At 40.5% G+C, this 23,586-nt stretch overlaps 1 protein-coding gene across 17 annotated transcripts in view; it reads right to left on the reverse strand.

The window, feature by feature from the left end:
- KLHL3 (kelch like family member 3) overlaps positions 1-23,586 on the reverse strand; it is a 282,390-nt gene that overhangs the window by 111,161 nt on the left and 147,643 nt on the right. For 8 of the 17 annotated variants that reach the window (XM_045059450.1, XM_045059493.1, XM_019832568.2 and 5 more), the window contains one exon: positions 6,297-6,406. The exons of 5 other annotated variants lie outside the window; for them this stretch is intronic. Coding sequence is in view for 5 of the 12 variants with exons in the window: in XM_019832568.2 (XP_019688127.1) it covers positions 6,297-6,406 (110 nt within the window). In the remaining 7 variants the exon portion in view is untranslated. Of the gene's footprint in view, positions 1-515; positions 1,954-6,296; positions 6,772-23,586 lie in introns of those variants that run through there. 4 more of the 17 variants (XM_045059461.1, XM_045059473.1, XM_023255572.2 and 1 more) reach the window with 3 other exon arrangements.

The following is a 23,586-nucleotide window of genomic DNA, read 5'->3' on the forward strand; positions in this document are numbered from 1 at the left end:
TGGTTCAGCTTCAGGCCAGATCCTTGTGGTAAAGCTTGAAACCTATAAATATTCGAATGCCATAACTCAGTCCCTAGCTCACCATGCAGTCTTTGGTAATTGTGGCCTCCCCCATGATCCTCCTTCAGGAATCAAGAATGTGGTAACAGGTCTTCAGGAACATCCAGAGCACTCTTCACTGAAAATTAATAAAGTGCCTTTCTGACTGTTGTACTTTCGGTTCTCATGAGTTCATCAGCATGACTGTGCTTCTCCAAGTGTGGGCAGCAGTGGGACAGTGACAGAATAGGGTTTCTCTACCTACAGGACTCTGAGCAAACTACAGAGATAGCATGTATCCCAATCCTGAAGTTCAAAGTCAAAATGACCAAATTTAAGTTTCTACTTTTGTGTTAACAGAGGACCGGTCACTTGAAGACGGCTGGGCAGCAGGATTCAGGACTAGATGGTACAGTCCTGTCATCAAGAAACACCACCCACACACAGGCTGCCACGAAGCCCCATATTCTTCATACCTTTTCAGTGGTGCCACCTGAGTTCACGGCATTAGGCTGAGCCCTTGCAACAGCCCACACGGACACATGGAAGATGTTCATCAGTAAGCTATAGTTCCTGGCTAAGAGTTAATAACAGCATTTACCGAAAGCTGATAGTACATTAAAGCACTTTGCCTCCATGATCTCATTTTATCTTCAGAACCTCCCTATTATCCCCAGAAGCACTGAGATAAAACTCGTCTGGAAGTCCAAGGTAACTACTGAATGGAGAATTGACACTCAAACCCAGGTCTATCTGATCTGATCTGGCCTATGTTCTTAATAGCAATGTTCAATGACTTGGGACAATGTCCACAGCCTACTGGGCCAAGGGAGCTCAATCCTTCTGTCTCACTCCTTGAGGCTCTTCACTGTACAGCCAAACCAGGCCAAATGAAAAAGACTGAACCCTCTAGGACCTGTGACATTGCACTACCTTATTCCGCTGACTGTGGGGAAACTTCAGCGTATATTACAGTTGATATTATTATTAACTGTAGTGACTTCACATAAGTCCATTGTGATTGGTCAAAGCTGGGGAGCAGCTCTGCCGTTCCTATGATGTGCTCCTTGGTCAACAAGCTCAAGAACAAGTATGTTGCTAATCACAGTCCTAAGAGCCCAGTTCACAGTTTTCTTCATAACCTGGAGTGGGGGAGGGGCAGGGGAATCTTTTAAGTGGGCTGTGAAAAAATGTAAAACACAAGAGAAGCACTTGTATTCAGATAGACAGAATGACACAAGGAGAGAGGGAGGCTAAAAGAAAACACAACCCTTGTTATGTGGCATTTCGAGAGCCAAGCTTCTATTTGGGTTCAACAGAAGAGCAGAGCTCTTCCAAGTGTATAGTCTTGATAAAAGCTTCAACAGACTTCGCTAAGTTAAAAAGAAAAGTCCAGGAAAGTTGTGCCGGGAGTTTGAAAATCCTTATAAATGATTTTAAAAAGTTACAGAATTTCCAGCTTAAGAACAACTGAACTTATTTAATAGGAAAAAAACTAAGAATAAAGCATGTTCAAGTTATTTTTTATTATGGTTTATTAATATTCTTTTCAGGCTAACCTAGTTTTAGGGTTCATCCAGCAATTGAAAAGAATTAGGTCACTTCTACAATGGCAAATTTCATCGAATAAAGCACTTGCTTTAGAAAACTAACACCAAAAATGTTCCTGTCTACATGTATCTGAACATTCTAAAACCTAACAAGCAAAGTCCTGAAAACCGAAATCTGGGTATGGGGAAATCAAGTGGCTTCAGTGACTTTGTTTTTTACAGTTAAAAACCTTACTTCACCAACAAATATTTCCAAAATGGAAAATTTGGTTTCAATTATCATGGTTGAAATGCACATCTGCTTCAGGCAGCAGTGATGCCCAAAATTTTCTACAAGTTTCTATCCATGACTACTAGTAGTGGGAGAGGACTCAAGGAATGCTGTGGGAAGAGAGAAAAGACAAGGATATTCAATACTTGCCTCTTCTCTCGGGGGGGGGGGGGGGGGGGGTCTTGCTAGTATCTTACCTGGCAATGCCAGTCTCAGCATTTAAAGAATTATCAGCTAAGTCATGTCTTCTCAAAAAATATGATCTGTTCGTGGATCAAGGGTGAAAAAAATCTCTTCTGGTTCTGAAGTTCCCTGAGAAGGAGCAGGCTCTCTTTCATAAGGATGAGCCGTTCTCCTGTGAATTGCTCCCACAAATTCATGGCATAGTGCTGGGTGCATGGTGCCCCTCTCAAGCAGGTACACACCAGTGGTTCTGATGAAGAAAACCACAATTTTAGGAAAAATGGACAACTAGTTTCCCCTTTGTATTATGCCTCTTCCGAAAGTTGTTCTCTGCAAATCTTGCAGATATATCAGACACTGAACCTGGAAAAAAAATTTTTTTGAAGATTTTATTTTTAAGTAATCTCTACATCCAACGTGGGGCTCCAACTCATAACCCTGAGATCAAGAATTACATGCTTTATCAACTGAGCCAGCCAGACATCCCTGGAAAAAATTTTTTTAAACTGTAGCAATATACACAACATGAAATTTTCATTTTAACCACTTTTAAGGATACAGTTCAGTGACATTAAATACATTCATGTTGTTGTGCAACCATCACCAACACATACGTTTCCAGAGTATAACAAGGCTGATCAGCCCACAAGACTGATTTCCAGAACTGAAATAAAATCCTAAGAGCAAGAGCAACTGCCATTTTCAATGTCTATCTGCTCTACAAGCGCACATACCCATACATACACACAATTTATCATTGTAGTAGTTGAGAGCCAGAGACCCTTTCCCTTCATAAAACAGAATGCAGAGTCATCTTCCTGTGACTGATCAAGAAACAGTGATTCTTCACAAAGGGAGATGGGAATCTCAGCATCAGCAGGTCCCTTAGGGAGCTGGAGAGCTTGGGGGATACAGCAAAGGTGTGTGCAAACTCATATGTTCTTCTTGAGATTTTGACTGAACACAAGTGTATCTGGTTCATAGTTCCAAACCACTAAAGGCATCCAGATGCCACAGGAAGTCTATAAAAAGGAGGATTAAGGTAGGTGTTGGTGAAAACTAGCAGAGGAAATGCCAAGCCCCGTGTGGTATCTCACTATGAGGAGATGGATGGTTCAGGTAGAAGAGAAGGATCCTGATAAGCTCTCCCCAGTTTTCTCATGGGAAAAGTCCCACATAGGCTGCTTTAGATGATAAACATAGAAAGTCCTTAACACAAGCTTTGGTTAGTATCCCAGCACGAGTCATGGGGTACACCAGGGCAATAGATGAACACCAAAGATAAAACGACTATTTACCTAGTACCTAGTCTGTGCCACAGACATTTTACTAGATGCTTTATATATATATTACCTCATTTGATCCTCACAAAAACTCTATGAGGTACAGATACTGTTATTACTCCCTTTATACCAAAAAGAAAAATTATCTATGACTAAATGTGACACACTCAAGGTCACACAGTTCATAAAGGAGATTCACTGCAAGGCCTGTGTTACTCTAAATCCCAGGCTTTCAATTAATAGCCTTTTAAGGGAGAAGTTATTTTCATACCCTCATGGCAAAGAAAGAAAATTGTTCAGTAGAAATCTCTTGGCTGAAAAAATCTTAATGCTTAAAAACAGCCAATTAAGCTTCAGCAGGTTAAGTGCGGAACAAGCATGAATTCAGGATTCCTCCAGTTGCTGGAGGTTTGACATGTGATCCTAGGCTAGTCACTCAGCTTCTCCAACCCTGGCTTTCCCAGGGAACTTGTAAAACCAGGCTACTTCCCCTGTTCTCGGCCTACAAAAGCATTCCATAGGGTCAATGACCCGTGCTGAGATAATAAGGCCGATAGCCAAAGATGAACCTATTGGCCAAAGGTTTCAATCTCTTCTCTCACCAAGTTTCCTCTTAGTTATCACAGCTTCCCACAAAAGTTATCAGTTCATCACCAAACAATTAGGCAGCACCTACTATGCATGCAGCCACACAGCGATGAGTGAGGAGTGTTCAGAGTGGCACCATCCTTACCCCCCTGAAGACATGTCTCTGAGTCTGGGGGCTTGTAAGACACATGAAACAAAAGCACAAAAAGATCTGGTGAGTGGGCCTATTATTCCGTATCCAACTATGGACACAAACCTGAAGTACTGGAATTCAGAAGAACATCACCCGGGACTAGAAAAGCTGAGGTTTCCAACACAAAAGAGGAGTTTAAAACAGCCTTGTTAGATGGATAACTTTAGGAAAAGAAGATGGGAAAAGGCATTCCAAGCAAAAGGAACTCCAGGAGCTAAGGATCTGGGGCTGGATGGAGCAGTACACAGGATGTATGGTCACAAAACAGACCAAAAGATTGCTTGGTGGGGGTATGGGTAAGCAGAGCGAATGCAGACTGAGCCAGATTTCAGAGGACTTGAATGCCTGACATGGTGAGCTGGACGTGAAGTGGAAACAAACGGTAGTGAGCTGGGTGACATGGTGAACCTTGGAAGCTGCTCAATTTGTATTTCTTGACTACTCTCTGCCTCCAGTAGGGGAAAGACAAAAGAACATGTGCAAAAAGCAGGTGTTATAAAGCCCAGGACATCAGCCTTCCCAGCAGAGAGGCACCAGAACATCAAAGAACAAGAGATCTCCTAGAGGGCAAAGACTCATTACATTTCTAAAAACAGAAGATGCCCAAAAATGCTCAGGAAGCAGTACCCTGATCAGCTACTGCTAGTCTCACAAGGACCTTTCAGCCCCCACACACCACCAGTCAAGCAAATGAGCCTGATCCAGAACCTCTAAACCACGATTCACCTCGCCCCTGCCCTTCTACTAACTATCACACCAACAGAAGGTGAGGACACTACCCACCTCTGCTCCCAGCCTAGGAAACAGGCCTCCGGATGCTCTGTTGCCCAGCAGGCCACACTGAGTCCAACACTAAGCCCCTGTTGCAAAAACCGCTGAGGGAGAAGCTGCATCAGCAGCACACTCAGACTAAAAAGTCCCAGACTCTTCCTGCGGGAGTCACATGGAGAAATGCAGTCCCTGGGGCCTCTTCAGACAGGAAGACACCCAACAATCATGCCAATTTTAACAGGGTCTAGAGATGTTTAATGGCATCATTCTGCCCCATGAGATGCACCAGTGGAGACAATACGTGCAAAAGCAAGTGTTTATTGAGGTACAAACCAGTGCTGAGTTAGATGAACCTGTTACCATTCAACCAGCCAGTTATCATCTGCATCAAACCTGCAACTCAAAGCAGCACTCCCCCCACCCCCGAAATGGTGCACTGCCACACCTCACCCCTCCCTGCCTAATGCTCCCTGCCTAATGCTCCATGCTGTCTCCTCATCTCAGGAAAAATGGCAAGCCTTGTTCTCTACCAGCCGCAGACCCACAGAACCAAAAAGCTGACACAACAGGAGGAGACGTTTTAGCACAGAAGAATGACCCACCCCCGCACTGCATAGAGTACCTCTGAAATAAAAGAATCAGATCCTCAGATAATAGTTTAAAATGCATATATGCACGTGCCTGCCAGAAAATAAACTCTCACTAGTTACATCCAGCTCAACAGAGGTACTTAAATTCCCTTCTGTTTATTCCTATTTCATAAGGAACCCCTGATGGACAGAGCAAGAGTTCCTCTAAAGCACATACCTTCCAGTATCATTCAAAAACTTTTCAATGAAAATGAACATCAGTTCAGACCAAGTATCATCTGAAGGGTTTCTCTCCTTCTTATTTGAACTTGTGTGTGCATATAGGCACACGCGCGCACACATACACACACACACACACACACACACACACCTTTTTAGAATAGACATGAGCGTGGTATGCTAGCTAAAGATTTGAGCACTTCAGTGTGAAAATGTAAGCACTCCATGCCAGGCCAGCCCTGCTGTGACATCAGAAACCCCCCACCAAAGAAAAACCACCCCTGGAAAGTAGTCAAGAAAGGGAAACGCCTCCTTGAAAGAGCCTGAGAAAGACAATCCTGATTCAGCCCATGCTGAAACTATACCCGAACACCACCAGGAAGTCCCTTCTTTCAGGGTGCTCCACTGCCCAGCAAACCCAGACCTGCCTTTGCGGAAGCCAGATCTCTGGAAAAGGGGGCTTCCCTGCTCTGACTCTGCTGTCTGCCCGGATCCATCGGGCAGGGAGGTCTTCCGACCCAGCCTAGCCAATGCAGATACAAAAGCTAGTAGCTGCACCACAAGCATACGTGTACACACACACACACACCACATTTAACACATACGTACCTTTCACCCTCCATTGTGCGAGGCCCAGCCGGGGTGGTAGCCGCTGAACTGTGCATGCACCCGGAGATCGTAGCTCTGTTCTCGGTTCTCCCAGCCAACCAACAGGAGATCTGATCAGCAACAGTGATTCAGCATGGCTGCAAATGAAGCCTCCTCCCTCTCTATCCTCCTTCCTCTGACTTACTCCCAGCAGCTTCTACCGCAGAAGCGGCAGCAGCAGAAAATGTCTTACCCAGAGCTCCCTGCAGCCCTTTCAGCTGCTAAACGCAGCAACCCATTTGCTCCCCCTCCCCCGCAGGCTCGCTGCTGCTCCTCCGTCTCCTAGGAACAGCGCAGCTCCAGCGGCCCAAGTGCGGTGCCACCTTTCCAGCTGCCTCCACATCTGCCTAGGCATCCCCAGCTCTGGAGACTAGCTCACCCCGGGGGGCTTCCGCCTCCTGTGCCTACGCTGCAAAGGTTCAGGCAGTTCCTCACTAGCCCAAGAAACACTGGCCCCCGCCCTCCAACCCCACCCCTGCCCCCATAGGCTACAAGTCCGTCAGCCCGGCCGGATTGCTGGAATGAGGAGGCCCCTCTGTGGCTTGCAGTGGAGTATATCCACCTGGGGAAATCAGCTTATAGGTCACAGCTCACGTTCTGATTCCTCCTCACAAAATCTACAGTAGCTCTGACAGTCGGACAGATGGAGAGAAATTAGGGGGGAAAGAGTCTGATAGCTCTGAGAATGTGGAGAGAAATTTTATAAAGGGAACAGTAGACATAGGTGAAATGGAAACCAACCCTATTTTGCCTCCAGGGGCCAAAGATGATTGCAGTGAAGCCATCAAAATGAATACTGCACATGTTGATTTCCCTACACGGTACTGGATGATCACAAATTTCATTGCACAACACTGAAGTATCTGCCCAAAGCACTGAAATTTAAATGAAACTGTGGCTCCAACTAGTCAGTCTCCCACTGAACCCCCATCTCCAGCCAAAGATCGCCTGTACCCTGTAATCTCCAGCTGCTGAGCTTCAATTTAGACTTTCTTAACTCTAAAACATCATCTTGGGAAGGCAGAAGGGCAGTCTGTGTCTCCTAGCCACAGTCAAGAGGCTTAATGGAAATTGAGGCAAATTGCCACTACTGATTGGTTAGCCACAGAAATGGGTTCAGAAGCTTCCTTAATGACTCAGAAAAATCATACATGAGCATCTCTATTGTCAAACCATCCAGGTCAAACCTAGGCTTTTCAGGATCTATGCTACCACTAGCTAGCTGAGCGACTTTCAGCCAAGTCTTCTTCCCACTTTGAACCTCAGATCCTCCTCCTCTATAACACAGGATCAGTCCAGGGTCCCTTTCAGCTCTAAAATCACACGATTCAAAAAATGCCTTAAATGTTCCATTTTGTTTGTTCATCTGTAAGACTGTTTAAGAAGAAATTTTTACTAGACTCTTAATATTTTGTAGAGGTCTTCAGGGAGGATAACATAATGTATGTGAAAGCAAGAGAGATGACTGTTTATTCTATGACTGTTAAAATTTCGACCTGTTGAATTTCTTCATTGTTACAAAGCCTTGAAACAGTGGAACGGGGGAAGGGAAGGCACACTGAGGTAACAGAAACTAGAAGTAACTTTTACAGACCCTGAATGGAAACTGGTAAGGTGTTATTCTCAAAGATTATCTCCCACTGACACCTCAGTGTCCTCTTAGATGAGGCTACTACCCCAACTCACTCTTTCTCAAATGAGACTCAGTCTGGGTTATTTTATTTACATCCTACCGCCCTAGATCAACACTTTTTCCTTTCACAATAACACCCCTCATATCTTTCTCCCTCTGTCCCTTCCTCCTCTAATCAGCCTTGTGGCTCGGCTCCAGATATTTCCTCTCGAGGTGAATCACAGGGACCAGGAGAAGCTGAACACCACAAACAAGGAAACTGAATCCCAGAATCCGTGCCAGAGTGCAGACATCCACCAGGAAGACAACTGGGTGATTCATAAAAGGAGCATAAGAATAAGATAAGTCTTTCTTTTACACCTTTATACCCTTATTGACCATTTTCCCATACAGGAAAGGGAGGAAACGTCACATCTAATAAACCAGAGAGAAAAGAAAAAGGTCAGAAAAGGAAATACTTACAGCTGAGTATATACAGATTTCATTCCACAGTCAATATAAAAATTTTACAGCACTTCCTTCACAACCTACTTTTGCTGTGCTAACCCAATGTCACTACAATGTATGTGCTAAAACCATATTATTGCTACCTGCACACTTTACTAACCATTCACTGTATCCACAGAGGTACAGAGAACATTCAGAGAAGGTCATCTAACAAAATCAGGAACAGAGCTGAGTCAAGAATCAAAGTCTCCAGATTCCTGGCACAAAGTTCCCACCCTAACCTTCTCTAATTTCAGAGCTACATTTTACATTTTCTACTTTATTATCCAAATGTTCTTTGGGCCACAGTCTGAAACTATTTGCTTTAGGCTAATTTTCCTGACTGAACTTCAGATTAAGAAGAGATGCTATTGGATTCTTGCAGCAGAGGAAAATCAAATGGAACCAAATTGGTGTCTGCCTGGTGGGGAAGAGGTCCCATCCTTGAACTGCACAGCCAACAGTATCTTAGGCCCGCCTTCCCACACCCAAGGCTTCTCCACAGCTCACCAATTGTAGCTAGTGGCCCCAACTCTCCATCCAAAGCAATCTGCCCAGCCATCCACACCAAATTTGTACAGAATTCTTCAGCTTTATGTGGCTCAGGAAGAAACCATGTTAGGAAAAGAAACTGTTTTTATTTAACTGCTTTTGGTCTAGAAAGTTCTTTTCTCCACACTCCATCTCTCCACAGGGAGCCAGTACAGCATAGCTTATCTGGAAACAGTAAAATCAACCATTCTTTCCAAGTATCTCTTTTCTTTTTTTCACTTTTATCTTCCTTCTCTAGGCATTCAGTTCCTCACATTTGCAGACACCATAACACAGTACAGTGGTCTGCCACCTGTGTGTCAGAACCATTGGCCTAGCTGGTTGAAACTGTATGAATCAGGTGGTCAAAAGGCACAATGAAACTTTTTAGGGTTATGGAAATGTTCTGTATCTTTACTGTGGTAATACTGAGACGATTGTATACAACTACTACATTACATCAAACTAAACACTTAAAATGGGTGCATTTTATTTTATGTAAGTTATACCTAAATAAATCTGGGAAAAAAACAAAAACACTACAGTGCCAGGCTCGACCTCACACCTACAGAATTGGGGTCCAAGAAGCAGGAATTTCAATGAACTTCATTGGAGATTCTAATGCACAGCTAAATGTAAAGACCACTAAGAACAAAAGAGCTCAAACCATCAGAATGAGAAAGACCAGGATCCAAGCGTACTTAGCAGAAACATGACCCTTGCCAAATTACTTTATGTCTCAATTTTCTCATCTGCAAAAAGGAGATAATAATAGTACCTACTTCCTAGGACTGTGAGATTTCAATATAAAAGTCTATAAAGCACTTAGCATACAACCCTGCCTGCAATAAGGACCCAGTAACCATTAGATATTTTCATTGCCTATGCCAATGTTATCAAACTACAGTCCTTGGTTCTGAGGTCAAGAAGAAAGTCTGCCAAACTACCCTGTGCCAGAAGCACAGACCCAGGCCTCCCCTGGAGCCACTTCCACATCTCCCATGATCCCTGCTACCAACTGGCCACCAAGGACTAAGCAAAATCGGAGCTAAATAAAGGCCCACCCACATCTGTATCACAAGAATTTCCCCTTAGATTCTGGACCACCTGAGGGGTAGATTTCCCCTAGAGGTGCTCTGACTGCCCCAGAAATCAGGTAGAAACTGAAAAGGAACTTGAAGCCCACGAAATCAGGTAGAAACTGAAAAGGAACTTGAAGCCCACCTTATCCCAAGTAATACCTGGCCTCCCTCAGGATTCTTCCCCTGAGGGTGAAAGAACCCACCCATGTGCTGGGTGGTTTCAAGAATTTCATAACACATGGCACTTGTGTCACACTTTAAAGCTTACAATGCGCTTCATGTCCCTCATCTCCTTTAACTTAAGGTAACATTCCCTGGAAATTAACAGGTGCTCCCATCCCTGGCCATTTACTCTGGACGAGACTCTGTACTCAAGGCTTTACAGGTACCTTTCTCATATAATCATCATAACAAACCTGTGAGAATGGACTATTATCCCTGTATTAAATGTGAGATGTACACAAACACAACAGATTTTTGTAGACTGACTTCGCACCCTACAACTTTACTGAATGTGTTTATTAATTCAAACAGGTTCTTGATGGAGATCTTTGTAGAGTTTTCTACATATAATACCATGTCATACCATGCAAATTGTGACAAGTTTTACCTTTTCCTTTCCAATTTAGATCCTTTTTATTTCTTTTCCTTGCCTAATTGCTCTGGCTAGGAGTTCCAGTACTATGCTGAATATAACTGGTGAAGTGGACATCCTTGTCTTGTTCCTGACCTTAGAGGAAAAGATTTCAGCTGTTCACCATTGAGTATGATGTTCACTGTGGTTTTGTCATATATGGCCTTTATCATGTTGAGGTACATTTCTTCTATATATAATTTGTGGAGAGTTTTTATTATAAATGGATGATGAATTCTGGCAAATGTTTTTTTTTTTTTTTGCTTCTACTGAGATAATCATATAATTTTTATCCTTCATTTTGTTGATGTGGTATATCACAGTGACTGATTTGCAGATGCTGAACAATTCTTGCCACCCTGGAATAAATCCCACTTGATCACAATGTATGATCCTTTTAATCTACTGTTTTTGACTACTTCAGTTTGCTAATATTTTGTTAAGAATTTTTGTATCTATGTTAATCAGAGATATTGGCCTGTAATATTCTTGTGGCATCCTTGTCTGGTTTTAGTATTAGGATAATTGTGCCCTCATAAAGTGAGTTTGGAAGAGTTCCTTCCTCTGTTATAACTAATAAACAAATTTAGTAAAGTTGCAAAATAGAAAATCAATACACGAAAATCTACTGCATTCTATATACTAATAATGAACTATCAGAAAGAGAAATAAAAACACTATCCCATTTACAACTGCATCCAAAAAGAAATACTTAGGGAGAAATTAAACCAAGGAGGTGAAAGGTCTGTATACTGAAAACTGTAAGACATGAACAAAAGCAATTTAAAAAGATACAACCAAAAGGAAAGATATCCCATGCTCAGTTAGAATATCATTAAAATGTCCATACTACCTGAAGCAATCTACAGATTCAGTGTAACCTCTATGAAAATTCCAATGGCATTTTTCAAAGATATAGAACAAATACTCCTAAATCTTGCATGGAAATACAAAATACCCCCAAATAGGCCCAGTAATCTTGAGAAAGAAGAACAAAACTGGACGCATCATGCTCCTTGATTTCAAGCTACATTACAAAGCTATAGTAATCAAAATAATATGGTATTACCACAAAAACAGACACAGAGACCAACAGAACAGAGAACCTAGAAATAAACCCATATATAAATGATCGATTAATTTCTGGCAAAGAGTCAAGAATACAAAGTGGGGAAGGGCACCTGGGTGGCTCACTTGGTTAAGCATCCGACTTCAGCTCAGGTCATGATCTTGTGGTTTGTGAGTTCGAGCCCTGCATTGGGCTCTGTGCTGACAGCTCAAAGCTTAAAGCCTGCTTCAGAATCTGTTGACTCCCTCTTTCTCTGCCCCTCCCCTGCTCACGCTCTATCTCTGTCTCTCAAAAAAATAAAGTTAAAAAGAAAAAATGCACAGTGGGGAAAGGACAGTCCTTTTAGTAAATGAGGTTGGGAAAATTGGAAAGCCACACACAAAAGAGTAAAACTAAACCAGTACCTGACACCATACACAAAAAATCAACGCAAAACTGATTAAAAACTTGAATGTAAGACCTGAAACCATAAAATTCCTAGAAGAAAACATCAGCAGTAAGCTCTTTGACAAAGGTCTTGGCAATGACTTTTTGTTAATCTGACAACAAAAGCAAAAATAAATGAAATCACATCATACTAAAACTCTTGTTCACAGCAAACAGTCAACAAAATAAAAAGGCAACCTACTGAATGGGAGAAAATATTTTCAACTCATATCTCTGATAAGGGGCTAATATCCAAAATATATGAAGAACTCATATAACTCAACTGCATAAAAACAATCCAATTTAAAAATGGGCAGAGGATCTGAATAGACATCTTTCTAAGGAAGGCATACAGATGGCCAACAGGTACATGAAAAGATGATCAACATCACTCATCATCAGAGAAATGCAAATCAAAACCTCATACCTGTTGGAATGGCTAGTATCAAAAAGACAAAAAATACCAAGTGTGGAGAAAAGGGAGCCAGAGTGCACTGTTGATGGGAATGTAAATTGTATAGCCACAATGGAAAACAGTATGGATGTTCCTCAAAAAATCGACAATGAAACTACATTTGATCCAGCAAATTCCACTTCTGAAGAAAATGAAAACACTAACTCAAAAAGATATCTATATATCTGCACACCCACGTTCACTATAACATTTTTCACAATAAACAAGGCATGGAAACAACCGTAAGGTTGTATGTATGTATGTGTATACACACACACGTACAGTGGAGTATTATTCAACCATAAAAAAGAAATCTTACCATTTGTGACAACATGGATGGACCCCATTGGCATTACAAGTGAAATAAGTTGGAAAGAGAAAGAAAGATACTGCATGATCTCTCTCAGAATCTAAAAAATCAAAACAAAACAAGCAAGCTCATAGAGAAGAGACTAGTCATCATCAGAGGCAGGGGTGAGGGGAGAGAGAAATGGGTGAAGGGGGTCTATAGGCAAAAAGAAGTTATTTTCAAAAGTAATCAAATAAACATGAGTTCCACCAGAACATACACCATACATGTGAAGAAACTAAGGTTCTGAGAGTTAAATGGCTTGACCACAGCCTCAAAGGTTTGAACCCAGGTGTGCCTGACTCCAAAGACCAGTATTAACTACTGTGCATGGCAGGCATTTTCTCCCTCTTACTACTTCCATTTCAGAGATAAGCCAACTGAGGCTGAGAGAAAGAAAGCAACTGGCTCAAGATCACCCAGTTGACTAGGGGACCAAGTGGGACATGGAACCAGGTCCTCATAAGCCTGGCTTAACACCTCTTCCACCTCACCTATCAACGGGAGAACAACAGCAAATGAACTCCTTAAAGATATTAACACAGGCTGGTATCTAATGCTTCCAAACACTTACTACTATAAAATCCTTTACTATAGACTCCTCTGGTCCCTTGGCTTACCAATCAGACCTAGCCAAAGACTGCTCTTGGGGACAGCTGGGAGCACACCACTGGACCCCATCTGAGTCAAAGAAAAACCAGACCAACTATACCAGCAAGCAGGGGGCTTCACACCATTGTTAGTACTTTGTGAACACTCAAATTCAGGACCTTTGTAAAAATTCCTTCCTCTCTGGAATCAGCAGCTGGTGCCCTCTGCTGGCAAATATGTACATCTCTTCATAATAAAAGCTAGACCTAATCACTTACACCAATGACCTAAATAGAGGGAGGCAATCTGCTTCCTTCACAGAATATTCTGTTCAAAAATGAGTATTAATTCCTACTTACAACTTTTTCATAGGTAGTTTTAATTTTAAATTGACTGCACTGGTTCTCTACCTGCAGAACTCTATCTCCTGTCTCACCTCCTTGGTTCTTTCCTTTCTGGGTACAAAGAAAACTGTTTTTGTTTTGTTTTGTTTTGTTTTGTTTTGTTTTGTTTTGTTTTACATGAAAATGTAAAATACAGATAAGGCATAGCACCAAAATCAAGAATACGTGATGTGTACACGAATGAGGTCAGGTCTGCACATCTAGCAGGTACAGAGAATTGAGAGAGACACAATGCTTGAACATAATGTAAAACCCATGAGCAAAAATGTTCAAACATTCTGGTCACTCACCACAGCTGCATTCTTACAACGCAGTCTCACGGACTATTTCAGTCTGTCTATGCAATGGGCTGTACCAGGGAGCTACAACATAAATCCTATATGAATAAAATGCCAAAGAGCTTACAAGCAGGTTGGGGAAATTACACATGGAAACATATAAATAATGGTAAAACAACAACATACAACAACAACAAGAGATTCAAGAGAAGTGCAGAAAAGGGACTGGGAACTCAGTGTAGGAGGACACAACTTTCAATTTGGGAGAGGAGGGAGCAGGGCCAAAGGAAGAGAAATAAAGGTGCACACTGGGTAAGTAATTTTGTGGAGGTTTAAAAAGGATATTCGTAATTGTAAATAGTTGCAACTAGGTAATTACAATTTCTCGTGGCTTCACTTAAAATTAAACAACAACAATTTAAAAGGTTCATTTAATCCTGCTACTTTAATATACTTACATATTATATACTACATTAAATAATACATGTTACTACATATTTTTGTAATTTTTTATTGTGGTGGAATATACATATAACTTACCATTTTAACTGTTTTTAAGTGTACAATTCAGTGGCATTAAGTACATTCACAATGTTGTGCAACCATCACCTCTATTCATCTCCAGAACTTTTTCATCATTCCCACAGAAACTCCACTAAACAGTTAACTCTCTATTCTCTCTCCTCCCCCAAGGCCCTGGTAATCTCTATTCTTACTTTCTGTTTCTATGAACTAGCCTATTCTAAACACCTCATATAAGTGCATTCATACAGTTGTCCTTTTGTATCTGGCTTATTTCATTTAGCATAATGCTGTCAAGGTTCACCCATGTTGTAGCATGTGTCAGAATTTCATTTTTTATGACTGAATAATATTCCACTGTATGTATACACCACATTTTGTTCATCCATTCACCTACTGATGGACAACAGGTTTCTAACACTTCACCCTTTCACAGAGCACAATCTAGTAAACATTTCTCTGGCACTCTCCACAACCACATTCTTACAATGCAGTCTCACGGACTATTTCAGTCTGTCTATGCAATGGGCTGTACCAGGGAGCTACAACATAAATCCTACACGAATAGAATGCCAAAAAGCTTACAAGCTGGTTGGAGAAATTATACACATGAAAACATATAACTAACGGCAAACAACAACAACAACACAGAGCACAATTTAGTAAACATTTCCCCAATGTTTAACATTTATAGTTTTAATCTCTTTTTATCGACAATGTTATAATAACTGCGCAAAGGCTATTTCTCCTTTCACTGAATTGTTTTCTTAGGTTAAACTCCTAGTACTGGAGTCCTAGAGCCAAAGGATATGATTAATTTCATAGTTCTTACTAAGTACATCCATATTTGCCCTCCTTATTCATCAACTTACCCAGCCTATGGAGAAGTTACTGTCTGCAATTTCAGTTGTAAAGTACAAAACTGTGATTAAAATCATTTGGAAGGTAACAAACAAATATTTCTACCAATTGAAAATAAAAGCTTTCAAGCTCACAGCTATATGGATCCAGAGATTTGAGGGCAACTGGCTGTGACTCTGAAGTCAGAAAGCAGAAATTGAGAAGACAGAGATCTGTCAAATGGGCATTTTTGCCATAATCTCCCTTCTGTGACCCAAGTCTCATCTTCTATTTATCAAATTCTTTTCATTAAAAGATCAGGACAGGATAACTTCCTTCCCAAGGGAGTAATACAAAGTCATAAAATCAGACCAGCTTGCTATACATTTCATTGCAGAGACTTTACAAGCAAACAAAATGTGATCCTTCTAACATACTGACATAACTACATCTGTTAGGGGATGCTGCTGCTTCTAATAGTTACATTTCTTTTCTCCCTAAGGAATCATTTATGGTGCCTATGTCAACAATTTCCTTTACTTAGATCATTTTAAAGACCGATATAAGGCGGTCCTTTTTATAAACTTGCTTACAAAGGATGTACATGATGGCAGTGAGTCTTCCCATGCTCAAAACTGCCAGAAGCCGCTCAAAACTGCTCGAAGATGCAATAAATGAAAAGACCTAGAGCTTTTAAAGAAATTAACAAAGTAAAAACTTCTCAGAAGAGCTCTCCATTCAACATAGGGCTGGCTGACCTATGCGATAGGTTTTTTGAAAACTCCACCTTCTACGCACAACCTGATGTTTTCCACTTAAATTGATAACACACACACACACACACACACACACACACACACACACACACACACACATCACCTGTGTCTGGTGTTCCCAAGACCAACACAACACTGAGAGACTAGCTACAAGAAATCACAGAACTCAGCACTAAGTGTACTCACAACTAAAGTTTAATAGTCACATAGTTAAGGACACACAGTCCAATCATAAGGAAAAAAGACACAGGTAGTCTAGAGGAATCCATGTACAAAACCTCTTTTTGCTCTCTCCCTACCATGAGGGGTCACAGAGAATACGCTTCTGTGTAATGTTGCTGCCAAGGACTCAGTACTCAAGGTTTTATAGGCACCCACTATCTAGCACTTATCAAAATTCCAGACTCCCAGAAGGAAAGAAGGTGTTTAGCATAGATCAGATTGCAAGTGAACCTAGACAGTCTAGACACAGTGGACCACCCTTCTCAGTTAGGAACATTCCCTCAATCGAAGTGCCCTGACAAGGGTCAATCTTGCAAGGAGGCCCTCTACAGAGAGCACAGCACCAATTAAAGATTCATTTCAGCCAAATATAATCAATCTCTCTCATATATACACACATATATATGTATACACACACACATACATATATATTACACATACACACATAGAATTAAAGAGATTGTGGGTTTTTTCACCTTAGGCCAAGTTCCTCTCGTTGCTTTGCTCATTAACCCTCATTGAAAGCAACTATACCAAAGGAAAAGGAATTCTGTTCTAACAGATGGAAAGCCAGAGAGACTATTAAAATTCAAGGCAGATAATTACACTCCTCTGTTCAAACTCTGAAATGGTGCACCATTCATGTGGCAAAAGCCAAAATCCTTACAACAGCTTCCAAGTCCCAGCATGGTCTGGCCACTCTCTGACCTGATCAGTCACTCCTTTGCTCCTCTTCCCCCACCATCACCAACTTGCTCGTCCTCAAAAAGGTCAGGCACAATACTACCCCAGAGCTTCTGCTTTCCTAATCCTCTACCTGTAATGCTCTTCCCCTATATATCTGCACTAGTCACTTCCCCATTTCCTTAAAGTGTTTCCTCAATTGTCACTTTCTCTGAGAGACCTACCTATACCACCCTATTTTAAAATGCACTATTTTCACAAACATCCTGCCTTACAGCACTCCCTATTCCTTAAGTTAATTTTTCTATACCATTCACTCATCATCTTCTAACATACCATACAATTTATTGTATTTCATTGTCTGTCTCTCTCCACTAAAATATAAACCCTACTGAGGGCAGGGATTTTTGTCTCTTGTTCACTGCTGTATTTTCAGCTAAATCATAGGCAGAAGAATCATAACTTTAACCTAACACAGTAGGAAATAAGGACACTAAATTTCAAACAATGTGAGAAAACTCATGACAAGAAAGGAAAGTAACAGTGCAAATAGCTAGGTCTTCTCCAAGTTTGATGGTGCCTGGAAGATCAAGTCATTAGAAAATGTGGAAGGGATTTAAAATTTTTCACTAACAAAATAAAACACAGGTGTTAATAAAAGGAATTATTTACAAGGCTGTGGACACAGGAATATCAACAATGTCTGGGAACCATCTTGGGGTTAGCAACAGCAAGTCTGAAGTGACTATAGGAGGGAGGAGTTACCAGGAGCCAGAACCTAGAGCTGTGAGAGAGAGCTATTGGAATAGAGCTGTGGCCAATGAAAATCTGTCTGCTGAGTACAAATGTGTATTTGGGGAGCAGGAGGAACATATATGTGGACCTCACCTCTCTCTCACTCTTAAGATCTCCTGCTGGTTTCTCCCAGTGCCTAATCCCAAGAAGCCAAAGAAGAGAGTATGCATCAACAGTGCAAGAGGGTTACCGTTTCTCCACATCCTCTCCAGCATCTATAGTCTCCTGATTGATTCATTTTAGCCACTCCGACTGGTGTGAGGTAGTATCTCAGTGTGGTTTTGATTTGTAGTTCCCTGATGAGGCGTGACATCGAGTATCTTTTCATGGCCTGTTGGCCATCTGGAGGTCTTCTTTAGAGAAGTGTCTATTCATGTTTTCTGCCCATTTCTTCACCGGATTGTTTTTCGGGTGTGGAGTTTGGTCCTTTATAGATTTTGGATACTAGCCCTTTGATATGTCATTTGCAAATATCTTTTCCCATTCCGTCGGTTGCCTTTTAGTTTTGTTGATTGTTTCCTTTGCAGTGCAGAAGCTCTTTAACTTCTTCATGAGGTCCCAATAGTTCATTTTTGCTTTTAATTCCCTTGCCTTTGGAGATGACGTGTCAAGTATAGGGGCACTTGTACCCCAATGTTTATAGCAGCACTTTCAACAACAGCCAAAGTATGGAAAGAGCCTAAATGTCCATCAACTGATGAATGGATAAAGAAACTGTGGTTTATATATACAATGGAATACTGCTTGGCAATGAGAAAGAATGAAATATGGCCTTTTGTAGCAACATGGATGGAAGTGGAGAGTGTTACGTTAAGTGAACTAAGTCATACAGAGAAAGACAGATACCATATGTTTTCACTCTTATGTGGATCCTGAGAAACTTAACAGAAGACCACAGGGGAGGGGAAGGAAAAAGAAAAGTTAGGGAGGGAGGGAGCCAAACCATAAGAGACCCTTAAAAACTGAGAATAAACTGAGGGTTGATGGAGGGTAGGAGGGAGGGGAAAGTGTGTGATGGGCATTGAGGAGGGCACCCGTTGGGATGAGCACTGGGTGTTGTATGGAAACCAATTTGACAATAAGTTTCATATTAAAAAAAAAAAAAGTGTATGCAGTTCTTTAAGAATCAAGTTCCCAAGAACACCTTAAGAGAAAGATGGAGAGTGGGCCTGGAGAGGCAAAGAGTAATAGTTAGCATAGTAACCATTTTGTAAAGCTATGTGCAAAAGACACAATACATTAAAGTGCTTACCAGCATCTTCACCTATGTTCCAAACCTTCCTTCTAAATCTCTTCTTCCCATTCCCAGGGGCATCAACCATCCTCCGAGTTACACAGTAATTCTCATTAAACTACTCCTTCCTTCCTTGTTCCCTACATATCCAGTCATATGACAATTTTACTTTCACAGCTTCCTACAAATCCCCTCAGTTAATTTCCAGCACTACCCCCCTTGTTCATGATCTCTTTTCTTACCTGATTAACAACAGTTGTCTTAACAACCTTGTCACCCAAAATATCATTGAAATGCCAACTATTTTACTCAGTGCTAGGGAGTTAATCTGTCTAAATTGCACTCACTACCACTATTATTGCTCAGTAACCTCTAGTGACTTCCACTGCCTGCCAGATAAGGTCCAAACTCCTTAGCATACAACTCAAAGACCTGAGTAATGTGGTTTCAACTTCTTCCAATTTATTTTCCACAAATCTCCTTTACCCTTAGTACAAATTAGCCATGTGTATCTGAAGTTTAGTGGGAACAGCATGAACATCAAAATCAGACGTGGATTCAACCCCAACTCAACCTTTTTGCCAGGTGAGTGGCCTTGAAAAAGTTACTGAATCTTTCTGAGGTGAGCTTCAGCCACCAATCTGTGAAGGAGTGGATTAGCGAATGGATCCAGTCAGAACATTTGTAAATGTAATTAGTACAGTGCTTAGCACACAGGCTCCAGGTAACTGCCTATTTGTCCCTTTACCTGCAATTACCTCTTTCTTCCCAATCGTCTCCATCTGGCCAATTTTTTATTGGCCAGTGCTCTATCCTCCACAATGCTGTTCTTGATCCTTCTTCCTACCTGGAAGTCACTTCTCCTCAACATTAACATAATTTATACCTTCCTTATAACAAATACTTAAACACTTACAGGTAGCTATCATGGTTCATCTCTCTCCTACTGGAGTTAAAACAGCAGAGGTTTAGGGGGCTCCCATATTCAAGCTCACCCAACAAGTGAAGGGCAAAGCCTGGGTTAAAAACAGTATTTTTAATCGCAGTATTAAGAATGATCTACAGGGGCGCCTGGGTGGCGCAGTCGGTTAAGCGTCCGACTTCAGCCAGGTCATGATCTCGCACTCCGTGAGTTCGAGGCCCGCGTCAGGCTCTGGGCTGATGGCTCAGAGCCTGGAGCCTGCTTCAGATTCTGTGTCTCCCTCTCTCTCTGCCCCTCCCCCGTTCATGCTCTGTCTCTCTCTGTCCCAAAAATAAACGTTGAAAAAAAAAATTTTAAGAATGATCTACAGACTATATATGCCTATGTCACTACTCTTTTTGAGACAGTTAGTTATTCATTCACCTCATTAACTGTGCAAATATCGTGTGGTTGGGGGTTAAATAAAGGTACACCTTTTGCTAGGCAGTCGTAACTGTTATCAGAGGTCATAATGTTAACATTACTATGTGCCAGACAAGATAGTTTAAGTCCTTTAAATGGATTTTTTCACTCAATCTATTCAACAACTCTGTGAGACAGGTATCAGTAGAAGTCTCTCCTTTTTGAAGACAAGGAAACTGAAGTTCAGGCCAAATTGTTCAAGGTCACAAAACTAGAAAGTGACATCTTCAGACATCTTGTCTATTTGATGCAAAAAAAAAAAAAAAAAAGTCCTTAAGGACTATGAAATATTAAATCAGATGCTTACTCTGAGGCCAATTATATTTGCAACATAAGCATCAGAAAAAAAAATGCATCTTTCATATGGTATCCAAATAAGTAATCAGGGAAAGAGTGAAGTTTTAATAAAATCCAAGAATGTACACTAAATAACAATGGAACTAACTCCAATTTGTATGGTGTAAACAACCTAAACGGTGCCATGATGCTAAAAAGGAAAGGATCCACCATTTCAAAAGAAATTGAATTCCAATCAGAATGCAAGTTATTTGAAGACAGAAATCATGTGTGTCTCACTGCTGTGTATCTCCAGAGCCTAGATGTCTTTTGCACAAAGGTAATCAATACCTGATAAAACTGATGGTAAACACTGGAAAATACACATGTCGTTTAAATGGTAAAAGTTCACATCAGAGAATTTTAGAGCAGATGGATGTCACAAAACTCTTTCGGGTGGTTTTCGGAGGGAGGGGGTGGTGTTTGTTTTAAGCAAACCGAACTGATAAAACAATCAAAGGAGCCTAAGAAAACCTGCCTAGGTAGAAAAGGAAGCACAGATAAGAATGCCTAGCAAGGTATCTTCTTGAATCTTTTTGTTCTTTGAATATTCAACTCATCCAGCTCCAAGTGCAAGTAAAAAAGGAGCTATAAAAGTAAGTACATGAGACTCAAGCGCCCTTTCTACCCTTCCTACTTTGGGATTTCTATTTTAAGAGCAGTTTTCAAATATCTCCTTTTTATGATAAACGTTTTATCTAGTAGCATTTAAATTCTCATTTAGGGAAAATGTGAAGTTCACCCAAAAGCAAGTTCCAAAGTCAAAGGCTAATTTTCTGAAACCAGTTAGTTGTATGTCTCTCTTTGAAATGAGCAATAAATTCTATTTCCCAACAAATTCCACACGTTATATTTAGTAAAAGACTAAATTTAAGCATCAAGAACATTCACAATGTGCTAAAGTCAAATTCAATTTGAGGCTAATAATTCATGCCCACTTATTTCTCAAATACTGCCTCCCCCCAAATTATACAAATATTAACTCCATTTTAAAAATCAAATTTAGAGAACATATAACTTTTCAATTATGGCAAATTCAGTTTCTTTTCTATAAGAAACTTTTCTTATAGAAAAGAAACTGAATTAAAAAGAAACTGAATTACTGTAGAAGTTATTTCTAACAAAATTATATTTTAAAATCAACTAATAAGTCAAAATATTGGAAAGATATTTACAAGATGAAAATGCAAGAATGGTAAGGATGCTGCTAACTTTAGCTTAATAAAAGGGGTCTTCAAAATATGAATTATACTCCTTATGGAAAGATTCATTAATATGCACTGATTATCATTTCCCACTTAATATTTCAACCGTTTTGGTTTTCTAACATTGAATACTTTTAAGCTCTGCCTCCCTTAAGCTGATTTTGCTATCAATACTTCACAAAAACCATCAATCATAAAATGATGCAAAATAATTTCAAAAAATAAATGATGTGCTTTTAAGGTCTTTGTGGTCTAGTAATGGCAAGAAAAAATGTAAACAGCCCAATACATCATGATCTGCATTTTGGTCTAAGCTGTGGAATGTCCTTGACCAACTCAACCTAAATGACAAAACTAGTGCAAATGTCTCTCATGTTTAACATTGTGGGTCAGTGAAATGACCCACAAAAAGAAGTCCCCACTACTGCTTATATGTCTGACTAAAATGCTCACACTCTATCATAATTGTTTAAATTCCCACCACCCAAACTAAACCGTGGGTATCATGTTGTGAGCAAGGGCTCATCCTTACTTTTTAGCTAAGTCATGTCCAATAAATTGTTTAATGAATTATAGGAACTCATCCAAAGATTCCTCTTCAAAGCTGTTACTGAGTAATTACCAAACAAGACTAAAAACTAAGAGTATGAAATTGAAAAGGATCTAAGCAATTAGTCCCCACATCACAGGAAAAAGAAGTCCAAAGAAAATAAATTGACTTACCAAGGTTAAATAGTAAACGAAAATAAGTGGACTTACCAAGGTTAAATAATAAGATCTGAATTCACATTTCAACTGGAAATTGAGATTTGGGGCATTGCCCACCTCTGATCCAGAGTAAATCTCTCCCAGTATACCATTTCCCATCTGCTCTTTCCTATTCTTTCTCAGAGTTTCTTGAGGAAGTACTCAGCAAATCACTTAAAATTCAACTTTCATAAAAGCGATTTCTGCAGTGAAAAATCTCTATTCACACACAACTAAAATATGATGCTACACATTTTAGGTAGAATGAACTAGTAAAGAACAATAAACTGCCTATTTATTGCTATAAAATCCCAGACCTTAACGTACAGTCCCTTCAGAATATAAGGGCACTAAGGCTTTTTTTTTTTAATGGAGATAAATTACGTATTTTTTAATCAACTTTCTCACAAAAAAACTGAAACACAAAGTTGGGTGGAAAGTTGACAGAAGTAAAATTGAAAATGTTAGGACTGTAAATATCCAAAAAATCCTTTTAAGGCTCTAGCAGATTTCTTAGAGAACTATCTGGATACCAATATAACCAACAGCTTCAACCAGGCTCCCAAACT

This window comes from Felis catus, chromosome A1 (genome assembly GCF_018350175.1).
Source record: "Felis catus isolate Fca126 chromosome A1, F.catus_Fca126_mat1.0, whole genome shotgun sequence".
NCBI lineage: Eukaryota > Metazoa > Chordata > Mammalia > Carnivora > Felidae > Felis > Felis catus.